Genomic DNA, 25814 nt, shown 5'->3' with positions numbered 1-25814 from the left:
TTTTATGTTGGAGTGCCTGGCACATATTAAGTGCTTACTAAATATTTATTATTTTGTATTATCAGTTTAAGCTGTATGAAATCTTTTCTGAAATAATATTTTAATCTATAGGACAATTTAGTAAAGTAACATTTGGGTGCAAAAAGATATTTAAAATATGTCTTGCTTTCTTAGGTTATTCTCCTCAGTTTTCCATTTTTCAGTCTACTATAAGTTGTGGTTCTAAAATTTCTTTTACCTAAAGAACAATAAGATGTTACAAACCCTCAGAAAGATGCTTGTCTGTGTTTGAGCACCAGCCTCTGATTTGTTAGCATTTATTCAGCAAACAATGGGCTCTTTCTGTGTGCCAAGCACTGCATTAGACATCAATTGAAAGAAAATACTTGCAGGGGTAATTGAGAAGGTGCTGTGGCAAGTCTGGTACTAGAAGTAGGAGTGTGATGAGGGAACCCTGAAGAGGTCATGGCTTACATCACAATAGATGAATGTGTAACACTTCTTAAAATTCTGTGATCATCAATTTTTTTTTCCAGTTCAGATGGTGGTATTTGTGGAAAATAAACTCAAAATGGATTAAAGACCCAAATGTGAGACCTGATACCATAAAACTCCTAGAAGAGAACACAAGCAGTAAATTCATTGACATTGGCCTTAGCAACATTTTTCTAGATAATGTCTCCTAAGGCAAAGAAAACGAAGCCAAAACAAACTGTTGGGACTACACTAAAATAAAAAGGGTTGGCAGAGCAAAGGAAACCATCAACAAAAGTAAAAGGCAGCCCACTGAATGGGAGAAGATATTTGCAAATGATATATATACTATAAAGGGTTAATATCCAAAATATATCAACCACTTATGCAACTCAACACCAAAAAAATCAGACAGTCTGATTAAAATATGGGCAAAGAACCTGAATAAACAGTTTTCACAAAGAAGGCATACAGATGGCCAGCAGACCGTCACTAATCATCAGCCAATGTAGAAAACAGTATGGAGGTTCCTCAAAAATTAAAAATAGAAATACTATATGATTTAATAAGCACTACTGGGTATTTACCCAAAGAAAACGAAAACACTGATTCAAAAAGATATGTGCAACCCAAGAGTCCATCAGTAGATAAATGGATAAGAAGACATGGTATGTATATATACAGTAGAATATTAACAATAAAAAAGGATGAGATCTTGCCATTTGCAGCAACATGGATGGACCTAGAAGGAATTAGACTTAGTGAAGTTAGTGAGAGAAAGACAAATACTATATGATTTCACTTATGTGTGGAATCTAAAAAAAAACAATACAAATGAATAAACAAAAAGCAGAATCATACCTACAAATGCAGAGAACAAATTGATGATTAACGGAAGGGATTGGTGGATAGGCAAAATGGGTGAAGGGGAGTGGGAGATACAGAGTTCACTTAGGGAATGAATAAGTCATAGGAATAAAAGGTATGGCATGGGGAATACAGTCAGTGATAATGTAAGTGTTGTATGGTGACAGTTGTAATAGCATCATATGGTAGTTACACTTGTGGTGAGCAGAACATAATGTATAGAGATGTTGAATGACTGTGTCATTATATACCTGAAAGAAGTGTAACATTGTGTGTCATCCATACACAAATAAAAAAATATTTTAAAGTGCTATTTGTGGGAGCCTACAGCATTAAAACATAGGAACAAACTACCTGTTTGATTTACTGTGGTTTATTCTTTTTTAAGATTTTTTTATTTATTCATGAGAGACAGAGAGAGAGAGAGAGAGGCAGAGCATAGGCAGAGGTAGAAGCAGGCTCCATGCAGGGAGCCAGACGTGGAACTCAATCCTGGGCCTCCAGGATCACTCCCTGGGCTGAAGGCGGCTGTGGCTGTGGCTGTGGGCTGAGCCACCTGGGCTGCCCTTCGCTCTGGTTTATATATGAATACCTGTTGGGACAAAAGTTAACAAACAGCAAAGTAGATCCTTTAATCAGTATTACAAAACATTCAAGTGTGAAGCATTCTCTGTCCAAAAAATCCACAAGATTCTTTGCAAACTCATGCTTTATTTTTCATCCAACTATACTTTTAATGAAATATCTTCACTTAAAATAGAGAGTCAACAGTAAAACCAACCTAATTAGAAAATGGGCAAAAGACATGGATGAGCATGAATATCCTAAGAAAGAGGGTATCCAGATAGTAAATAAGCACATGAAAAAAGTATGGAATTGGGAAAATGCAAATTAAAACCACAATGCAATACCAACCACTACACCCAATCAGAATGCCTAAAATCATATTACACCAAATGCTGGCAAGGATGCAGAGAAACTGGATCACTCTGCTGGTGGGAATATAAAAGGGTTCAACTGCTCTGGAAAAAATTATAAAAAATTATAAAAATTATAAAACTGAGTATGAACTTATCATACAACCCAACAATTACATTCTTGGACATCTACCTCAGAGAAGGGAAAACTTATGTTCACACAAACACACACATGTTCATGGCAGCTTTATTTGTGATAGCTAAAAACTAGAAATAATCCATTCAGTAGGTAAACGGTTAAACAAACTGGTACATCCATACCATGGAATACTACCCATCAATAAGAAGGAACAAACTATTGATAGGTGCAACAATTCAGATGAATCTCAAGGTCAATGTGCAAGTAAAAAGAGGTGATTTCAAAAATTGCATCCTATATGATTCCATTTATGTAACATTCTTGAAATGACAGAATCACAGAGGCACAGAGTAGTGGTTTTCAAGAATTAAGGGAGGAAGATGGGAAGGTGACTGTGTCAGTTAAATAGTAGCATAAAGGATGTTTGTGAATGAACTATTATGTATCTTGGCTGTGGTTGTGGTAACAGATATACATGTGATAAAATTGCATAGAAACACGTGTGTAAAAAAAAAAAAGAAACACGTGTGTACATGAGTGCATATAAAACTGATGATAAATGGAAAAGGTCAGCAGACTATCAGTGTGAGTTTCCTGTGATGATATATTACAGTTATGTAGGATGATGCCATTGGGGGAAAGTGGATGAGAAACATATGTGACCCGTCAGTATTATTCTTACAACATGGTGTGACTGTATAATAATCTCAAAATTAAAAGTAAAAAAGGAGGGAGGGGCATTGAGGCTAAGTAGGAGAGCATGAGGTTTTGGGTCAACAAAGCTGTGTTCAAATTCTGGCTCCTCCACTTGCCAACTGTGCAACCACATGCCAGTTCTTTAACCACTCTGTGACTTCATTTATTTTTTTCCTGCTGTGTTATTGAGATATAATTGGCATAAAGCATTGTATTTATTTTAGGTGCACAACATAATGATTTGATATATGTATGTATGTATTGCAAAATGATTACCACATACATCCATCATCTCACAGAGTTACAGTTTCATTTTAAAAGTAGGTACAATACCTCTTTGAATTATTTTGAGGATTAACTGGCTCCTAGTAGCCAATCAGTATCTGATAGGTTTTTAAAACACTGTATATAAAAGCCACTCATCATTTACATTGGATCATAAAAATATTTTGTCTTTCCATCTAGTAAGCACTTAAAGGAATAGACACACTGATTTCTCTGCAGAATTTTAATATTGTTAGGTATTCTCTATTTCATTAAATTCTGCTCATGTCTCTGTCTGCTTTTATAGGATTTACTGTTATTCTTTTCCTTTCCTTAAGCACTCAATAGATGCCTTTCCTCCTTTCTAATTTGTGTATTTGAAACTGTAGATTTCTTTATGATAACTGTTTTAACCAAATTGCAAAGTTTGGTATTGGCAGTCCAAATATTTCACTGTCATTCAGTTATAAATGTAGCCAATTTTTTTCCTTTGATCCAAGAATTATTTGAAAAATGTGTTTTTCAGTTTCCCAAACATTTGATGGAGAATTTTTGTGGTCTTAATAATTCTTTGAAATATCTTAAGCTTCCTCTGTGGCTTAGTATGTGATCAGTTTAAATATATGTTTCTTATGTGAATGGAAAAGAATATATATTCTTTGTTAAGTGTGGAATTTCATTTTCATTCAATCCCTTGATTTTGTTAATTTGGTTGTTCCTATTTTCAGTATCCTTACTACATTTTGGTCTGGATGACTTCCGTTACTACAGCAAGATGTCCCTCTGATTGTAGACATGTCATTTTCTCTATAATTTTGCTAAATTTCACTTTTTATATTTTTGGCTATCTTATTAGGTACAACAGTTTCAGAACTGTTACATTTTTCTGATGAGTTGTTCATTTTATCATAATGCAGCAATCTTCTTTATTCATTTTGCCTTAAACATATATTTGATCTGATAGTAATATAGCCACTTAAGCTCTTTTTTTAGTTGGTGTTTGCATAGTACATATGCCCACGACTTAGAATTCAGAGGAAACATTTTTCTCCTCACTTCAGAGCATAGGCTTTCTCCAGCACATGTCTTTGCTATCTCTTCCAGACGGCATTTTCTTTTCAAGTCCATCCATTTACTGGGATCCCTGGGTAGCTCAGGGGTTTAGTGCCTGCCTTCAGCCCAGGGCCTGATCCTGGAGTCCCAGGATTGAGTCCCACATCAGACTCTCTGCATGGAGCCTGCCTCTCTCTCTGCCTGTGACTCTGCCTCTCTCTCTCTCTCTCTCTCTCTCTTTCTCTCCCCCTCTCTCCTCCCCTTTGTCTCATGAATAAATAAAATCTTTAAAAAAAAAAAAAAAGCCCATCCATTTACTAAAAGACTAGCTGCTCAAGTGGCCTAATCTATATAAAGCCTCTCAATTCCAACCTCTTGCCACATGTAGACCTAAGATTTCCCCTTTCTCCATGAAGGCGTCAAATCCCAAGCCTCCGTTTTATCAAGACTAGCTATTATTCTTCACTCCCTCCCTCTTCCATAGGTCCCACCCCTGGCAGCTACACTGTCAGCTCATGTGCTTAGTGCAATTCTTGGTTTTCAGTTCTGGCCTCTGGGAAATCTCTGTGCAAATTCAGCTATGCATTTTTTTAAATGTTACAGTTTCCTCAGCATTTTTAGGTATTTGGAGTGTGTATAGAAGAAATGTTAAAGTTATCTATAAGGTCTGGCATGTGGCTAGAAGAACAGGTCTTAGTAGGAATACTAATCTAGCCTGAAAATGGTACTGTGTTGTTCAGTAATTGTAGAAGAATGGATCTGTCCTTTCTGAGTCTTGATTTTATGCAAACTAAGTAAATTGAGTTTGAGTGGGTGCCCTGGTTAGGTGGCAACACCTACAAATATCTGCCATATATTTTTTGGTTCATAGCCATTTTGAACTTAGGATCCCAAAAGACTGGTATTTAAAAAAAAAAAAACAAGATTTTTTTGGTATATTTCAACTTAAATGTTTAGAATACTTATAAACATGTTATTAATAAATAGTATTAATATCTTATTATTATTTACATAAAACTTCTATAAAACAGAATTTTACCAGAGTTATAAAACCGATTTAGACTTAACTTTTTAATTGAAGTTCTTTTAAAATGTTATAAACATATCTCAAAATTATACCTAAACAAAGTACAGTGGTAATCTACCTATCATAGGGAAGAGGTAGACTATGTTAATATTATATTCAAAATATAGAATTTAAGGAGGAAAGGATTCATAAATTGTAACTAATATAGTTTCTTTATAAACTTAAGGTATATTATTTACATACATGCCTAATTCATGTTTTTAAACTGTGACAGAGAATAGTATTTATGTCCTTTTTACAACATTCCAGTGCTGTTTTGAACTTTAAAATATACAAGTCCTTAAAACAATTGGACTCCCAACAAGTTTCCTTTGAAATTTTTATTTTTTGAATTTTTTTCTTTCAAATGTTTTTAGAAGTCACAGTTAGTTTTTCCCTTATGAGCATTCCTACAATTGCACTAAGAGCAAATTCAGTGCCCAGAACATTAGTTAAGTGATAGGACTCTTCATCAAAAGCAAAAGGACATGATTTTGCTATTGGGGTTTAGTTCTCTGTGCCCAGAATGGTTCAAGTTCTAAAATAATGATTTTGTTTATTGATTCTTCTTATGTGCCTGAGGAGAAATTTAAGTATATGGTTCAACCAGTGACCCTTGGAATATTTTGTCTAATAAAAAGTATATCTATTTATAACAACTTTACATTTTCTTCTAGGTTACCTTCCGAACAAGAATCTATCACTGTAATATTAACAGCCAGGGTGTCATCTGTCTGGATATCCTAAAGGACAACTGGAGTCCAGCCCTAACCATTTCTAAAGTTCTCCTCTCCATCTGCTCACTTCTTACAGATTGCAACCCTGGTAAGAGACTTTAAGTCCAATATTGAATTCTTGAATAAGTCTATTCAAGACTTAAATGTCAGACCTTAGTGAATTGTTTACTATCACCACCACCAACACCACCACTACTATTATAACTACTATTATTATTATTGATTTTAAATTTCCATAGTATGTAACTGCTTTCGTTTTAAATTGGGTTTTCTCATTAGTCTTTTTTAAGGCCTATTATTTGCCAAGAAGGAAAGAGCATAGTGTGATAAAAATTAATGAAAAATCAGTTTGGATAGGGAAGTGCATTTAAAGAATGCATTATATTCTGCTGCCAAATAATAATAAAAATTCAAATTGAATAGCTTAATCTTTAATTAGATGCCTACAGAAGATGTTAATTTGAGAAATGTGGGCTATTAAAATCTGATAACAACCAGCAGCACCACACAGACGTGACCTTGTTGGCATTTTAATAACCATGCGTCCTTTCAAGCTAATAGAACAAAAAAGCTGAATGGTTGTCAACTAGGAACTATAACTTTCTAGGAAAACTAAAGAGAGTTTATAGCCAAGCCTTTGTGGCTTGCTAGGGTGCTTTATGCTCAAAGTTCTTATTTTCTGTGTTATACTAAATGTGTGATTATGTGTCTTTGACCAGATTCTCTTAACCAGAAGACAAACCCACTGCCAGTTTTTTACATATTTGGGTTTATTTTGGAAATTACAAAAATCCAAAGGTAAAAAAAAAAAAAATCCAAAGGTAGCTACAGAGTTTTCATTGATTTTTTTTTCAATGAGAAATTCTTCTTTGAGTATTTAATTAGTATTGAAGTTCTGTCTTCCACCTTCAGGAATAAACTCACTAGAAGGTGAAGTTTTAGACAAGAGAGAAATGACAAAGGGGAATCAGGGTCTCTCTTAGGATCCTGGCTGGTCTATAAAACATAAAGAAATTATAATCTGTTTGATTTTTGTATGTTACTTATTGTTTAATAGAAATTTTTAAAATAAGGACATATAAAAATATAAAAATACTTCTACCAAAAGGAAAATAAAGTATAATTGTGTAAGATCACTATAAAATGTTTTTTAAATTATTTCATACTTTTACCCCCAAATAGTAGTGAATTTCAGTAATGCTGTACTAATCTAAAACTGAATGACAAATACTGTGTTCTTTCTATCTCGTTATTCCTATTTCAGTCCCATTTGTATGACTATGTATAACTTATTTGGAGGTAATATCATTAAAAAACACTTTTTGTGTGATATAAGGCCTACACCAAGTGGTCCTTCTGGAAATAATGGAACATGGAACTGCATCTGCCTCCTCACTCCCAAAAGAGTACTACCTCTGGGGGTTGCTGAAATTTAGAGGGGAGTGGTATTTTAAGAGAAAATTTATTTTGGGAAGTCAATCACTTAAGAAACTTTTGGCATGAGATCATCATACTGTACACCTTAAACTTAGTGTTTTATGTGAAATATATCTCAATAAAACTAGAGGGAGAAAAGAAAGAAACTTTTGAGACAATACCATTTATAAGGCACTTTTGAGCACTACTTGAATATCCTCACTTCTTACACTTGGAATAAGGTATAATTTCATACTTAGAGAAGAAGCTCTGTGCTGAGAGCCATTCCTTATCCCAGTGATATCTAGGCCTGCTTGGTCTCCCAGTCAGCTGAAATGGGCCTGTCACTCTGAATCAGCTCATATGAGGGAAGCTGTTCTCTGTACAGGTAATCCCTGCTTAATACATTCATCCCACCAAAGCCTTCTCTCAGCAATCAAAACAATTTCTATTTAGTAAATTAGAGTTTTCTTTTGCCAGTGTCTCAGAAAACTACAGATACATTCTGCAAAACAACAAAAATAAAAATCATCCCTGGCTAAAGCAAAATCACATACATGAAATAGATTTTAAAAATATCCTATTAATGGTAAGAATAAGCCTAAAGGATAAAGAATAAGCCTAAAGATTAAACCTAAAGTTTTATCAATTTGATGTAGCCCATCTGATAATAGAATATTGTTTGTAAAATATATGGTAACAAACTAATGTTTATTCTTTAGGACATATAAAAATGTTTCCTAATTGGCACATGATATATGTATCTATATGGCACATCACATCACACTTCTAGAGTCTTGAAAAAGAGTTATTTATCTTAAACAAGTCAGAATATCCATTCCTTTGTTTAATGGATTTACTTCACGTTCTTTTCTGGGTCACGTCCAATCTGCAGACTTTTTTCTCCCAGTTTTAACTTTAAACTTCAATCTAATCTATCTTCAAATTATCAAAAATATAAGTTTGATTGAATACAAATAAATAAGATTATCCTATACTGAATCTATAAAGCTGTTTTAACATCAGAAATACTATCAGTTCCGAAGTAGGCTTTGCCTAAGGATATAAATTTAACCAATTTTAAAAATGTTTACTCACTCTTCTCCCTACATATAGTGATTTTTTATTCAATCTTCATACTTATAATTTACGTTTGTCTGTTTTAAGAATTTTGGTCTATTCAGAAATAAATGTTAAATGTTTGAGGGTAGGGTTATACATCCTACTTCATGGTCTTTATAGTTGGCAGTTACAGATTTTAATACCAGCTCCACTGTTAATTAGTTCTGTGACTCATACTGGTCACTTAACTTTCCTCAGACTCAGTTTCTTATCAGAGATAACCATCAGCCCTATGTAAATCACAGCATTCCTATGAGGTATATGTGCAAGCCCTTTGTAAACAGTCATGAACTGTTGTTGATGTCATTTCCCAGAGTATTTAGGACCCCAAATGAACATACATTCAATGGCTGATAAATACCTACTCAGATGAATTTAATTGAGAGAAGAGAGTATTGAATAATCTCTAAATACCACCACCTCAGCACTGACACTCTTGGATTTAAACCCTGGAAAAAAGCCTAACCTTGAATTAGTAGTCCCTATTGTATTATTTCCTAGGAAGGATTATCTCTCCGGTGACAAAATGTCCAACAGTTACCAGCTGGTTAATGGGTGCACAGGTGATTGTCATGCTGTTCCCAGTGCAGCAGTTTAGGTGGGTCTAACTGCTGACCTTTATAGGGCTGTTCACACTTCACAGTGATGTTTATTGAGCCTGCCAGAGCACTCTTATTTGTCAGACATCACCTGACTGCCAGAGTTTGGCTGTGTCACCCTGTTTGAGGAACAAAGTAGAGGATGATAAGCTCAAAAGGCCAGGACCAACCTTCCAAGCTTTTGGAGTTTCATCCTCCTTTTTTTTTTTTTTTAAAGATTTTATTTATTTATTCATGAGAGACACAGAGAGAGAGGCAGAGACACAGGCAGAGGAAGAAGCAGGCTCCATGCAGGGAGCCCGATGTGGGACTCGATCCTGGGTCTCCAGGATCACTCCCTGAGCTGAAGCCCGCTGCTCAACCACTGAGCCACCCAGGCGTCCCTCATCCTCCTTGGTGAACATGATTTAATCCATGAATTGCTAAAGTTTAGAGTACTAATCAGATTTCCATTTTTCATGGAATGTTATTTGTCAGTGCTCTCTTCTCAAGCATATACAAAATTTAAGCTCTGTTCTAAGTTAAGATTTTGTCTTTTGAAGTTTGTTTTTGCTTTTTAATGGTTATTTTTTTAACTCTTAGATGTTTATCATATTCTTTATTTGAAGTTTATTATTTAAAATATGCTTATCTTATGATCTTTAGACCTAAAAATAACAGGTATTTTGCCTCAGACAAAATGAACTATCCTGAGAACACTGACAATTTTGAGATAAAACAAGCAGCTCAACAGTTTTTCTATACCAGATGCTTTATTTACAGAGTAATTTTCAGAATACTTCTAATCTTTTTTTTTCTGAAAAGTACCTAAATCTAGATGTCATCTGGCATTATTTTATTTATCTCAGTTCTACTTTTCTACCCTATTGCAAGTTGCTATCAAAGTGTTATAAACTTATATCATTAAAAAATTATCCCCCAAATATATGGCTTTTATGAGATAATTAGAAATTTTAAAACTAACCATTTGATATTAAGGAGTTATTGCCAGAAATTTTTTGATATAATAAAATAATTTTCATTATAAATTTTTTACATGTCCTTATCTTTTAGAAAAATGGAACTATTTGCAAATAGAGTTCTTTGATATTTAGAATTTGCTTCAAAATAATCCAGAAAGGTTGGAAGTAGATAGGGATGTGGAAGATAGGAAATTGACCATTATAATTGTTGAATGATGGGTGAGGGGTACATTGGGGAGTTTTATTATACTAGTCTACATTTGAATATGTTTGAAATTTTTCATAATAAGGATTTCTTTTTAACTGCCAAAGATGAGCAGCAGTGTAATCTGTAAAAGGTGTGTAATTTGACTCTTGTTGTTTTTTTTTTTTTTTTAAGATTTTGTTTATTCATGAGAGACAGAGAGAGAGGCAGAGACATAACATAGGCAGAGGGAGAAGCAGGCTCCTCACAGGAAGCCTGATGGAGGACTCGATCCCGGGCACCAGGATCACACCCTGAGCTGAAGGCCGACACTCAACCGCTAAGCCACCCAGGCATCCCGACTTGGTTCTTTTGTTCTGTGAGGGAGTCATTTGGGCTCTGACCCTCACCCTGTATATTTCATTCCCTATCATCTGCCTTCAGACTAAAAGCTGCCTTGTGGTTCAGCCTGGGCCATCAAGGTCGTGCATTCATACAACCATGAAGTGTTTATTGGCCACCCTTCACAAACAGGCAGAACTACACAGGCCAGGTCAAATGAAAATGCTCTGAGCATACTCACGAACATCAGCACTCCAAGATGGACGAGCTCTTCCTCCTGCTTCCCAGCACCTTCCAAATAAAAATCAAGTATTGGTTTCTCCCATTCTTAGATTTATGCATATCTTTATTAGAACAACAAATAGGACCAAGAATGGCAGCTAATTTACCCTCAGCCTTACACATTGATTAAGCTGAGGGTGAGCACAGCTGCAGTTTTATTGGTAAGAACTTTATTCTTCTCAAATGGACTGAGCAAATGGAAAGAAGAATTTGCTCCCATTGGCTCTTTTATAGTATTCTGGAAAAGGTTGGAGAATGGCTTCTTCCTCATTCTCCATCACAGCCATTTGTTTCAGATCACTTATGACCCATTTTTTAAACAGCTGATACAATCCTTATCCATAAATTGTCTCAGATACCTAACTTTGATTGTTATTAATTGCTTGTCTTTGACCTAGTTTGATTATATAATAAATTGTGTTACTGAACATGAAAATTTTATAATTGATAGTGACTGCTAGGGGGGATGGGGACCAGAAAGTAGAATTAATTATTTCAACATAGGCGTGTTTGTGTAAATTATTTACACTAAGTCTGTGAGTTATTAGACTGATGAAAGGTACAATAAATGGATTTTTTTAAGATTTTATTTATTCATGAGAGACACAGAGAGAGAGGCAGAGACATAGGCAGAGGGAGAAGCAGGCTCCCTGTGGGAGCCTGATGCAGGACTTGAACCCAGGACCCTGGGATCACAGCCTGAGCCAAAGGCAGACACTCAACCACTGAGCCACCCAGGCATCCCAATAAATGTATTTTTAAGAGGATCCTGCTGTCTACTAATAGTAGCATGAACCTGGCTTCTACACATCCTACTCAGCTATACTTGAGAACTAGCAACGAACAGTTTCTTTAACTGAAATTTAGATAAAGCTGTGAAAACAATAAGTTTACCTGTTTATTATGGACTGTTGTTGATGTCAGGTCTTAGCAGGAATGCAAAACTTTTTTTTTTTTAAGACATTAAATATGGGAGCATAGACGTAAGGTTTCTCCTAATGCCTATGACATGTTTAAAAGTGAGAAAATTAGGAAGTAAAAATATATGGTACAACATATATCTAACTTCAAGCTGTTTTCTTTGTGAAGAATTGGCTTTCTTCTAAAATGTCACAATGATAAATTCCAGAAGTCATTCTAATCAGTGCTTCCAAATGTGGATATAGATAGGCTATAATTCATAGTCATTTAACTTCTCTGACACCTTATGTAAAGGAAAGCTATACTTTTATGTAGGTTGTCAATCTACCTCGTATTTTAAAAACCAGGAGAGTAAGTAAAGTCCAAAAAAATGGACTTTGGGATAAAGGACTTTGGGTTCTAACTCAGTATTATCTGTAGAATTCTGGCACACTGCCCCCTCTTGCACCACAGGTCCCATCAGCTTCCTCAGATCTGTTTGGAAATATGGATTCATATGTTTTATGAATTAAAGAAGTTTCACAGAAGTGATTCTGTACCATTATACATTTGGTTTAAAAGAGGGGGGGGGGGGCGGCGGGGCAGCCCAGGTGGCTCAGCGGTTTAGCGCCGCCTTCAGCCCAGGGCATGATCCTGGAGACCTGGATTGAGTCCCACATCAGGCTCCCTACATGGAGCCTGCTTCTCCCTCTGCCTGTGTCTCTGCCTCTCTCTCTATCTCTCTCTCTGTCTCTCGTGAATAAAAAAATTAAAAAGTACCAGTGGCTCAGTCAGTTGAGCATCTGACACTTGAATTCAGCATTTCAGCTAAGGGCATGATCTCAGGTTCATGGGATGAAGCCCACAATTAGGCTCCGAGGTCAGTGCAGAGTCTGCTTGTCCCTCTGCCCCCTATGCCCCTTCCCCTGTTTGCTAATGGGCCCCTCTCTTTCTCTGTATCTGGAATGAATGGATGAATGAATGAATGAATGAATGAAATTTTTAAGTATGGATTCTGGTTACTTATATATTTATAAAATGTGTTTCCCTACCATGTCATTCTGTAAAAGGAACTCTAGTTATTTTACAAGAGATACTACTATATAATAATGTAATACACTAAAAGATCCAGTTTTATGGACTTTATCAAAGTATCATGATTTTCTAGAAAACACAGAATGAGAAAAGAAAGCTAAAATTATCTGATCATGAGTTTAGAATTTAGGTTGCCAGGTAGTGAAACAAGTAAAAAGAAGTTGAGTCAGAGTTGCCAGGAAAGGATTGGTAGCTTCAGTATAGAGGGGAGAGATGATTGCATGACAAAGCAGGTATCCTAATTAAACCCTTGATATTTCTGCTTTGTGTAGGTAAGTCTTTATTTAGTATAACAATCAGTTTGATATCTTTCCTGAACATCCAGTTTGCCTAGGTTAAAAAGAATATTAGCTGTTTATTATTTTTTTATATATCATTGTCCAAAAATGCTGATATACAAAAACTTTACTTTCTTAAGTACGTCTATTTCCTTGGTAATTTGATTCTTTTAAAGATGGTAAAAACTATACCTTACTTGCTGATATATGAGTCACATTCAAAATATGCCTGTAAAAGTTTTACCTTCACATGTCATTTAAAGAAAAGAGCCACTGGAGAAATTGCTCTGTTTTGGTAAAGAAGAAAACACAACCTTGTATTTATCATGCTTATGTTTATTTTTCTCACTGGTTTCCTTACCTCTGATCCAGGAAATAGCTCTGAACCAAGTAATAGCTATGTTACAAACATTCTTAAAGCAGGAAGATGAATTCCTGGGAGAGTAATATATTTTCTGGTTTTGTTTTGTTTGTTTTTTACTACTATATAGTTGTCCACTCATCCTTTGTAGGATTCTGATTGATGTGTACTGTAACAGCACTAAAATCTCATCAGTTTGGTATAATTAGTATGTCAACTAAATTAGCAATTTTTAAGTGAATTGTAGGAGATTTTAAGTAAATGAAGACCTAATTATGTTTAAGCACATCTAGGAAATACTAGTAAAGTGTTTAAACTAGATGGCTTTAGACTCTACCAAAGATAGGGAAGAAGTGGGATTTTCACATTCATAAAATAGAGAAAATGGTTATAATGAACCTTAATGTATTCCTTACTCAGCTTCAAAACTTATCTTTATTTAAGGTTTGGGTGTTTTTATAGGTTATCAAGGACTTTTTTCAGACAGGCTAAATATTCTTAAATGATGTTGCTTCACACTATTAACTTTCATGACAACCCTTTTTAAAAGATATAATACAGTAAACTTCAGAATAGGTCACTGCATTAGAATTATGAAAGGTGCCATATGTGTCGCTGTGGAAAGTAGCAGACTGGTATAGTCAGTATTCTTTTTAGGAGAAATGAAGGTAAATTATTTAAACAACACATGCAAATAAGGTATATTGTAAATCATAACAATATACTGTTTTAATACGGAATTTGAGAGTTCTGAAACAAAATAATAAAAATCCTCTAATTGTCCAGAGATTTACTTGTGTGGACAAAAGATCTGGATGATTGAATAACATGTTGCCTTTTTAATTTGGATATTAAAGGTCATGTTTTGGGAGAAATATTATAATTGTGGAAATATGAAGAATTAATATAACCCTACTAATTGTCTGAGTCTGAGACCCTTAATTACCAAGCAGCTATCTTTATATTTCCTTACTTTCTAAAAGCCTTCCATTTTAGTAACTGGCTTGGGGCAAGGTGCTTCCAGTAACAACACTCACAATAATTCTTACTTAAAAAAGAAGATGCTACTGACATGTCAGACTAATTAGTAGTGTACACAACAGCAATAACTTCTTTCTTTTTTCCTACTCCTTATAGTTGTCCTATAAGAGATCCTGAAGCTTATTGCTTCTTGTGGGTGTTGAATTTTTGGTCACGTTCTATTGGTGTGGAATTTGTGTAATAAGCAATATAAGGAGTTCTTTAAGCTATAGGCATATGTTTCTGGGAAAAAATCATAAATCAAAATGTTTTAGATATATTTTAAAAACCTCCTGTTTAAGAATATCCTCTGGAGAAACCTATTGCCAAATAAAGCACTTATAAGCTTGAATAATAAATGCCCCAATTTATCTTTTCTTGAAAATAGAAGGGTATTTTTCCCCTAATTCAGTGCTGCCATCCCTCTGAGAGCATTTCCCCAAATTAGTCATATTTTTTTGTAATGTTCAAGTGCTGAGGGCAAGTTACAAAAACCTATTTAACTGTGTGCCTGTCAGCAGGTATGGGTAGTACCTTATAGGGCAACTGCTTGCACCAGTGAGGTGCATAACCTTTTATACAGAGCATTGTGGCCACATGCATACTCCAGTGACTTTCTGTCTAGACTGGCTCTAGTGATGGAAACATGTTCATACACAGTCTAATTCAAATACATAGGGGGAAGTTAGGACTAATGGAGACCTAGAGGAGATGTTTATAGTTTATCTAGCTTTGAGCATTAGATTTTTATTTTATTTTTTTTTTTTTGAGCATTAGATTTTTATAAGACAAGCTTTAGAAAAGATCGCTCAGCTACAGTGCATGAATAGTAAATAACGCTGCTACACTGGGGGAAAAGGCACATAAGAGTGCCAGCCACTCCTGCTCCTCTCTAGGAGGATTCATCTACCTGAGGAATGTCTACAGTTTTATATAGGCAAGGGGCTGATAGGGCTGGTGTAGCTTAACATTAGCCTTATTCAGAATGGTTCCATTCCTACAGAAAATGCATCCTTTCAGTAGATTCACATTCAGAATATTGTGGATAGCTTTGAGTTCATCACATCTGAGTTCAAAATAATCTGTGTCCAATTTGGTGAAAATTTTTAAGTGAAAGGTTACTTGTTGCGGGCGGGGGGAGGTTTTCATTTGCTTGTTTAATTCTCTGGAAAGGTGATTTAAAGTTGCAGTTATCATACTAGACAAAGGAGCCATTGATTTAAGCTCCTTTGGGAGTTACATTTGGGGAACTCTGGCTATGTTGCATATTCATAGTTTTCATGGTGGCACAAGGATATCTTAAAGGTTAAAAAAAAAGGGGGATCTAGATGTACTCCTTGAATATGTCTCGGTATTGGGTTTTCTTTTTTTCAAAATGAAAGTATCTTCAGTTTTTTCTCATAAAAATAATACATGCTTATTAAATTTCTCTTAAATCAACTATCCTTTAAAGATAAGTATTTAATTTTCATTTGAGGCTCTTTGCTCTACAAACTCGAATTTGATGGGACTCAGCAGAGTATATTTGTCAGTTAAGTTTGTCTCATTATAATCTTTGTGTAAATTTAGACACACTGACCTCAATGTTTAGCCCTGGCTTTGACCTGCTTCTGTTTAGTGTTTCCCTATGCATATGGATTGCTCCTTAATTAATATAAATCTAGACATGGGGATTAGCCGTTGCTGCAAGTTTTCTGTTATAAAGTCTCTTGCTGTCCCTGCAACAATAACCTCTAATTTATTGGTTTGGAAGTTGATCTCATTATAAAGCTGCTGTATATATTAATTTATGATGAAAGTTCTCTTCAGTTTACTTTTCAGAAAATGTCATTTTGGGGTTTTCCTTTTTAGAAATCACCAATGATCTCTTTTTTTGTTTAGAGAAGCACTAATAAGAAAATGGGTGGTGTAGATCAGTACTTACCAATTTCTGCCTTCTCCCAAAACTGCCCTCTTCCTCCACTAAAATCAATTAATAAGTGTCTTTCTTAGTTTAAAATACTGCAAATTGTATTAGAGGTGTTTTTATCCCATGAAGTATCTTTAGGTCTTTGGCATCTGATGCTGTTTAGGGGATTGGGCAGAGCTGTTAAAGCTACATGTTTCTTCTGTTGTTGTCAGTGGAAGGCTCTGAAAGCACAAATAAATTGAAAAGTGAAGCAGACTTTTGGCATAAACAGACACCATCCTTTCCTCACATGGGAATGTGTCTTTCACTCAGATGTGTTTACCCAAGGAGTGATTCAAGACTTTCTTTTCCTTACTTGAGGTATTTCTGAAGAGTCAAAAACATTTTGCCCAGATTTTAATTAACTTTTTCTTTATTATTTCTTAAATGAAGATCGTTAAAAGATTAGAAAGATTACAGTGGTGAAAGGGGGCTTAAAAGATTAATTTTTCTCATTCTAGAATAAAAAGGTTTTTTTTTTTTTTAAGATAGGGAAAGAACTTTGCAAAAATTGTGTATTTCAGGTCAAAAGTCTTTCATAGTCCCCTTAAATAACCTCTCCCAGTTGGTTTTTTTTCCTTTCATTGTTTACAGTTTAGGACCAGTAGTAAGTTTGTCACTCTTTAAAATTAGTCCTCTTTCCTTCCAGAGTCACTTTTTTTTTTTTTTTGACCATAGCATTCTATTATTATTTGGGTTTATTTACAGCCTCTATCAGGAGAGACATAATTGTGTCAAGCTTTGCTAAGCAGTTTAGTTCCAATGACAAGACTTATTTTTCCTGTGCTTGTTGTCCAGCTGTTCTGTAGTCTCTTGCTCTCCACACAAACAGAAAGGTTTCAGGTGTTACTCCCAGGTAGGCATTTGCCACAGGTGTCTTTTTTATCACTTAAAATATGTAAAAAGTGATGAGATTATTAAATAGCTGATATGGTTCTTGTAATTCTCTTAGATCCTCACTATATGCCACTTTTGAAACTAAATGCTATTTCTTTGTTGGTTAATTTATTTTGCAATTTAGACTTCTGTCTTCATTTAGTCCATATCTATAATGTGGTGGTTTGTTAATACAATAGGTTTGTTATTGGTAAATCAAAGTATTTTAATATTTATTATCAGTAACACCTGTGCCTTGTTTATAAATGACATAGCATGGACTTTATGTTAAGTTTTAAAAGTGAATATATTCTTAAAAATTGGTAACAGCATAAAACACTATAGAGGATGTCGACTGCCTGTTGTGTACTCAGAAGGTCCCTCAGTCTAAAGGCCCTGGTGCTCTGATCTCCTTTCTGTCTTGGTACAATTCCCCACGTGGCTGTCACATTCCCTTTTTCAGGTGACCTTTCATGGAGTACCACCTTCTGAGACCACTAACACCACCCATGCAGCACTGAGGAGCTCCTTCTGTGATCACACTGACTTTTAAAGAATCTTTATGTACAGAGAAATGGTTAATGAAACTATTCTGTATTTTGTTAGTAGTTGTCTAATGTCTTCAGGGACCAGGTGTGGAGACTGGAAGGAATAGTGCTACTCTTCAGGTGAAGCATTAGATTTTTTTCCTTCTGACTGCATATAGAAATAGCCAAAGTAGTGTGAACCACTGGTATCTTGCTTACTTTCTCACATCAGCTTGTTCATTACTGCCTTCTACAGACTGCTTCTTTCACAAATTCCAATAGAAGAAGCAATTAAGAGAAAGAGTGAACCACAAGACCTCATATAGGAAGTAATACAATCCCACATCATTTTTTGAAAGAGATAGATACTAGAATTTCTTATATATAACTGTTTCCCGGCCTTTGTGACCCTGCAATGCTTTCTTACTCATCTTTGGCCTGTCCACATTAGCCCAGGGATTCTTTTGTGCTTTACTTCCTGTGGCTTGTAATATAAGAATAACTGATCAACTGTATGTGTTTTTCAGAGTACATACGTACAAACTCCAGCTTCACCCCAGGCTCTGATTTGACTCCTCCCTCAAGTCTGCAGGGTATCCTTATCCTCCATAAGAGTCACTGAGCTGGAGCTAATGGCAAAGTGAAATGGACCAGCACATATTTATGTTCTTAGGCCAGAGCTTTGTGGTATATCTATCCTTGGTTAGTCTTTCTCCTTTCTCCCTCTTCCTATTAGCCAGTCTCTTCTCTTTTATCAGTATTTCCAGCCTCTTTTTTTTTCTGCTGCTGCTTCTCTTTATTTTTCCTTTTACTATCCTAATTAGTCACCTGCTACTTTCCCTCTTCTTTTAACCTTTCTTTCACCCAGAGAAATGTTTTTTTTTAAAAGAAAGAAAAGGATATCCAGACTATTTTTTATTTGTGTTTATTTTAAAGGAGCTTTATTTAGTGTTCTCTTTATAACCATATGACTTAGCTTGTAGTGTCTGTTGGCCTAGTATAACCTTGGAATATTCCATTTCACTTCACGTGCCAGACAATGGCTCTTGTCCATCTGGTGTGCCAGGGCAGGAATGGCCTATCAGCTCTCAAAAGGGATATGGTGTCAATTCTGAAAATGTGGCTGAACACTGTGAGTAATGTTGGAGTTGTTGCCATTCTGAACCAACACATATCTTCCTAATGCCATGCCTTCTTTCTCCAGTTAAACAGTTGCTTTTCTATTTTTTTTAAAACAATTGCTTTTTAAAATGTAGTTTGAAAACTATTAAAGTCCTGTGCTCTGTAAGTAGCATAGTCAAAGCAGTATCACTTGCTTAGGACAATAATCTCATTTTGATGTTCTGAACTTCTTTGTCCTTTTGTTTAGATGACAAGGCTTTAATGAAAATCCTGGGTTAGTCTGTAGTGTAAGATGGTTTATGTTATATAGCTCTAAGCTGTTGCCCCTCACAGCATATATGCCTGACTTCTCTAATAGTGACATACCTTCACATGCATGCATCTTTTCAGCAAACCTTATGATGTCCCTTGTTAGACTGACCAGTATCAGATACATCATGAGCACAATGAAGTTTGTACCTTGCCATGTTAAAAAAGATGAAGTCAAAGGAGCTAAATTTTAGTGAGTTTTGAAGATGTCAAGAAAACTAGAGTGTTACTGCCTAGCTCTTTCACTCACTAGATAAATTGTGCCCTCGTTTGCAAACTGAAGACCATATTTCTGACCCTGACTATCTTGCAGCATTATTATAAAGATAAAGTGCTGTGTATAGACCTCTGTAAACACTTTGAAGGCTCGGAGTATCCTTGTATGGAATGTATTGAACTGAAGGCCTGTATTAGCTCTGCAAGGTACAATAAACCTGGCCTTTGAGATATCTAAAAAAGCCATTTTGTTTCTTCCACAAAACCTTTAAATGGATTATTCAGTTTTGTGAGTTTGGAATTTCATATGTGATGGAATTCACCTTCTTGAAGGAAAACTAATAGGAAAAATGAATTGTAATTCAAAATTGACTTCATGATTTCAATTTGCTTTAGGTTCCTATCCTTAAAAATCTAAAAAATATACAACTTTAATGTTATCTTCTGTCATCTATAAAATGAAGCTTGCTTCTTTATTCACAGCACACACGGTGCACAAACTTATGCCCATCTGTATGCAACCCCATCTAGCCAAAGGCCTTCCCAAGAAACATTGCCTTATTTCAAGTCAGCCAAGCCTTTTTAAACCTTTAAACCCACTCCTCTTGTTCCTTTGCTCTTACCGTGTATATAATATGTCTTAGATCCAAAGACAGTTTGAAATTTGTCAGGATATTGTATCAGATGACAGACTTCTGAAGTTCAGAGACTATGTGTAGCTTAGGTAGAAACAAAACCTAGCTATTTTTAGCCAGGTTTAAGGAACTTTAATTACTGAACTAGATATACTTTATTATCTGGATTGTTTGTAATGTTTTTGAAATATGGCAGAGTGGACTTCTGCTTCTGGCCATGAAGAAATAAATCTTCTGGCCATTAGATTTATACTCTTACCTTAACCAACTAGAAAACCAGACACTGAACAACAGGCAGCCCAAGACCAAGATCCCTGAGAGAAGAGAAACAAATGAAATGAGTCTCACACTTGCCCCAGCTAACTGCCTAGAGGTAGTTTCCAGGCTGCAGTACAGGGAAGAAGAAACCAAAGAGAGCGCCCAATGGTCTCACTGGGTAGAGGAGATAGAGATAGGGACGACCTAGGTGGCATAGGGACAGAGACCCAGAGAAGAGGGACTGTAAAGAGAGAAACTGAAAAGGGATCCCCTCAAGTCTTTGGCTAAGTTTAGATTTCTGCATATGTCAGAAGAAGCCACTTGGGGCCAGGGAAAGAATCTGCACAAAGCAGTAGGCTGAATAATTCCTAGAGCTTACACAAGGCTCTCTGTGAGTGGAAAGACTTCACAATAAGCAGGAATTTAAGTACTCCTCAGAAGATACTGCCTTAGTAGTAGGGGTGTATTAGCTCTACCCTAAAGGCTACTCCCAACCTACACTAACAAATTTAAAAGCAAGCTTGAAGGGATCAAACTTTGCCTAAATAAAAACATGCTAGAACAGGGTACAACATTCTTTTTTTTTTTTAACATTTTTTAAAATTTTTATTTATTTATGATAGTCACACACAGAGAGAGAGAGAGAGAGAGAGAGGCAGAGACATAGGCAGAAGGAGAAGCAGGCGCTAAACTGCTGCGCCACCCAGGGATCCCCAGAGTACAACATTCTTTAAGGGAAAACAACAAATTCCAAAACCCAGCAATGTAAAATTCAGTGTTGTACATCCAATAAAATATTATTGGGCATTTTAAAAGCAGGAAAATAGAATCCATACCAGGAGAAAAATTAACCCATGGTACCAGATGCAGAAATGACAGAGATGATGGAATTAGTAGGCAAGAATGCTAAAACAGTTATTATAAATAAATTCCATATGCTTAAGATAGAGTATGTGACGCCTGGGTGGCTCAACGGTTGAGCATCTGCCTTCAGCTTAGGGGATGATCCTAGTCCCACATTGGGCTCCCTGTGAAGAGCCTGCTTCTCCCTTGCCTATGTCTCTGCCTCTCTCTGACTCTCATGAATAAATAAAATCTTTTTTTAAAAAAAGAAAAAAAAGGTAGAGGAAAACACAGACCTGATGAGGAGAAAAATATGAAGATGGAAATGAAACTTCTAGAGATAAAAAATGCATTATCTGATGTTAAAATTCCATTGGATGGGATTAACAGCAGATTGCATACAGTGGAAGAAAGTTGAACAATGAGAGTAAACGTAGTGATAGAAACTATCCATAATAAAGCAAGAGAAATAAAAGCCTTAATAAAATGAACAGAGCCTCAGTGAGCTGTGAGATGACATCAGGCTATTTTACATACTTGTAATTGGAGTCCCAGAAAAGGAAATCAGGAAAGAAAAAAATGTTTTGAAAAAATAAAGGGAGGAACCTCCAGTAAAAGAACTACAATATTTGCCTTCCCTCCTAAAACAACCAAAAGACAGAGACAAAATATATAAAACAATAGTTTTCAAGACATGAGGCTCAGGCAGTAAAGGTCAGTGATCCCTGATACATGGGGAAACCATGTGAGCTCTAGGCTACTGAGAGTTTTAGTCTATAGTGCTAGAAAGGGAACCCAGGTGGACACCAGCAGACTAAGTTGAGCAAACAGAACTGAGTCCAAGAAAATTGAGGTAGTGAGAGTTCATAAGGCATACTACAAAGAGGAAAGAACTACATGCACAGAGGCAACCTCAAATATCTGCAGAAAGCACCCCTTGAGTATTTTTCAGAGTGGGGATCACATGCATACAAGGACATTACCCAAGTTTAGGGAAAGAACTGGTTTGTTCCCCTCTTTGCCACCTTGGTGATGGATGGATTCCCACCCTAGGGCTATGGGGAGTGGCCAAACACACAACATCCAATACTGGACAGATGAGATTTACAGCAGTTTTTTAGTCACTTACATTCTTAGCCTTGTGGATCAAGACATCTTGCAGGGCCTTATGGGGATTGCACGCTGGAACAGAGGGAGCAACCAAGGGCTGTGGGAGGCAGACTTTGTAGTCTCAAGAGTGCAAGCACTCCCTGGTTCCTGGTCCCTGATGTGATTGGCTTGTTTGAATAATCCCACAGCCTGGCAGGAAATTGAATTCCACTACTCAGTGATAAGCAGGAACTGTTTCTGGTGCCCATTGATAAAGAGGGTTACTCAACTCGGGGCTCTTATCCTGAAAGCAGAGCCAGGAAGAGAGTGTGTTGTTAGGCCATTTGAGGCCTTCCTGATTTTCCTGAGATGCTGAGGCAACACATAATGCTGAACCTTAATTTTAGGTCTTTTTTTTTTTTTTTTTTAAGGAGAGAGAGAGAGAGAGGCAGGCTCCATGCAGGGAGCCCGATGTGGGACTCGATCCCAGATCTCCCGGATCAGGCCCTGGGCTGAAGGCAGCGCCTAAACTGCTGAGCCACCCAGGCTGCCCAATTTTAGGTCTTATACTACAAGAACTATCCTTAAAGGATTAAAGGAAATAGTGCTTTTTCCTACCAGCCAGACTAGAAAAATTCATAATTCATGGAACATGTGGATATACAGGAAGGAATTGCCTTAAATTGTGGAAAATAATTAGTCCTAGACAATGTAAGCACTGCTTCAGTCCACCTACTGGTCATAAAAGCAAAACCAGACAGGATCAAAGTGTCTCCAAGAACATAGCTCAAGAATATCTATAATAATACTGGCTTAGTCAGTTAAGCGTCCAACCCTTGATTTCACATCAGGTCATGATCTCAGGGTCATAAGATTGAGCCCTATGTCTGGCTTCATGGTGGGCATGGAATCCAACAGTCAGTCTCTCAAAAAAAAAAAAAGAAAAGAAAAAAGAAAAAAAGAATACAAAAATAAAAAATAATTAATTTGAAAAGAGGAATATAAAAATCTGTAGCATCCCACAGCATAAAATCCACAATGTCTGACATTTAAGGATTATCGCCATGCAAAGAAGCAGGAAAAGATGAACATGATAAGGAGTATAAATAACCACTTACTGGAAACTGACCCAGCACTGACACAGATGTTAGAATTAGACTAAATAATGGTTGATAATTTTCTGAATTTGATGAGAACTTTAAACACACATATCAAAGAAGCTTGATCAATCTCAAGCAGAAGAAGCATGAAGAAAACCACACCCAGGCACATTATATCAAATTGCTGAAGAATGATAAAGTGAAATTCTTAAAAGCAGTCCCCTCTAAGAAATGGTCGTTTTATTAAAAGAAGCAAAGATAGTAATGACATCGTCTATTGAGAAACTGCACAAACCAGAACATGGTCAAACTACATCTTTAAAGTAAAAAAGGAAAGACTGTCAACCTAGAATTTTATACCCAGTGAAATATTTTTCAAAAAACATATTTCCAATAAAACATACCAAAGCTTATGCAGATTCTAAAGTAAAATTTGGCAGTGGAAAAGGCTTGTATAAGATAAAAGATTTTTTAAAAAAGATAAAAGATAAAAACCAAGATAAAAAACAAAAACATAAAAAAGATCAACAGATTTGATTATGTAAAATTTCTTTAATTCCATATGGCAAAAATACCATAAGCTGTTCACAGCAATCTTGCAACATATATAATGGACAGAGAGTTAACATGCCTAATAGAAGAAGAGCTATAGATCAACAGGTGAAAAACGAGCAACCCGGTAAAAAGATTGGGAAAATGATCTAAGCAAACAAACAGCAAAATACAACCAAGAAACATTGGAAAATATCCTCAAACTCTAATAAATACCAACTAAAATAAGATTTCTCTTTTTTTTAATTACTGAATTGACAAAAATGAAAAGATTAATAACATTCTCCATAGGGAGGGTGCTGGGAAAGGCACATTTATACACTGATTTTTAGGAATATAAATTGGGAGGCACCTGGGTTGCTTAGTGATTGAGCATCTGCCTTTGGCTCAGGTTGTGATCCGGGATCCTGGGATTGAGTCCTGCATCAGGCTCCTCACGGGGAGTCTGTCTCTCCCTCTGCCCATGTCTGTGCCTCTCTTTCTCTGCGTATCTTGTGAATAAATAAATAAATAATAATTTAATTTTCTAAAAAAGAATATAAATTAGTACTACCTTTTTTTGAGGATAATTTGGAGGCACCTGTCAAAATGTAAAATGCACATATTTCTGACCAGCGGTCTCACTTCTGGGAATCCATCCTGTAAAAATACAAGTGCTCATGAGTATATGTACAAGGAATACTCCACAACATTATTTATAATAGCAAAAAATTAGGGAAGTTCTTACTGTCCATCATTCGGGAATGGTTAAATAGATGTTCTGCAGCCCTGAAAAAGAAAAGAAGGCAAATCCACAATAGTATGTAGTTTGATCTATTAAAAAAATTAAGCCGACCATTCACACATAAACACCCTCACACACACGTTTGACTATAAAATGCATAGAATTTAAAATTTTTATATAATTAAAAATTGTTTTAAATAAGTATTAGAAAATTAAAATGAGAAAGCCTAAAGTTAAATTTTAGCTGATGAGGGGATCCCTGGGTGCCTTTGGCCCAGGGCGCGATCCTGGAGTCCCGGGATTGAATCCCACGTCAGGCTCCCGGCATGGAGCCTGCTTCTCCCTCCTCCTGTGTCTCTGCCTCTCTCTCTCTCTCTCTCTCTCTCTCTCTCTCATAAATAAATAAATCTTTAAAAAAAAATTTTAGCTGATGAAAGAGCAATCTTTTAAGTTAGCTTCTGAAGCATTATTAGTTTTTAATTAGTATTTTCAAATTTATCCAGGTCTTACCTTCATGTAAAGTAAATGCTTAAGAATTGATGAGTATGTCTTTTGATTTGATTAATAAAAACCAAATACCATATGTTAAATCAGGCAGAAACTTATGTTGTGGTAGAAAGATGCAAATAACTAAACTTACAGTAAAGTTGTTGTTCCCAGACTGTACTTTATGAATGTTCTCTGTACTTCTTTATATTTTCAAAGCATCAGCCTGTTTCCATCCACTCAAGTCCCTGATGATTCATTCCTAAAATGATGAAGTTTCCCCCCTGTGTCTTGAGGAATAATTTTTTATGCATAATTAGTTATGTGTGTATTTACTGCTTACTTGTACTATGTT

At 35.8% G+C, this 25814-nt stretch overlaps 1 protein-coding gene and 1 long non-coding RNA gene across 2 annotated transcripts in view; one reads left to right on the top strand and one right to left on the bottom strand.

The window, feature by feature from the left end:
* LOC121478834 (ubiquitin-conjugating enzyme E2 E2) overlaps positions 1-25814 on the top strand; it is a 356204-nt gene that overhangs the window by 304144 nt on the left and 26246 nt on the right. Inside the window, exon 5 of the mRNA XM_041734202.1 lies at positions 6154-6301. Within this exon, the coding sequence (XP_041590136.1) occupies positions 6154-6301 (148 nt within the window). The remainder of the gene's footprint in view (positions 1-6153; positions 6302-25814) is intronic.
* LOC121478835 lies at positions 1791-22722 on the bottom strand. The gene is made up of 3 exons (XR_005984592.1): positions 22638-22722; positions 11080-11129; positions 1791-1933 (listed from the first exon to the last, which is right to left on the bottom strand). It is a non-coding gene; the product is annotated as an uncharacterized LOC121478835 (long non-coding RNA).

The sequence above is a fragment of the Vulpes lagopus genome, chromosome 19 (assembly GCF_018345385.1).
Source record: "Vulpes lagopus strain Blue_001 chromosome 19, ASM1834538v1, whole genome shotgun sequence".
In the NCBI taxonomy this organism is placed as follows: domain Eukaryota; kingdom Metazoa; phylum Chordata; class Mammalia; order Carnivora; family Canidae; genus Vulpes; species Vulpes lagopus.
This window is presented reverse-complemented; position numbering and strand designations above follow the sequence as displayed.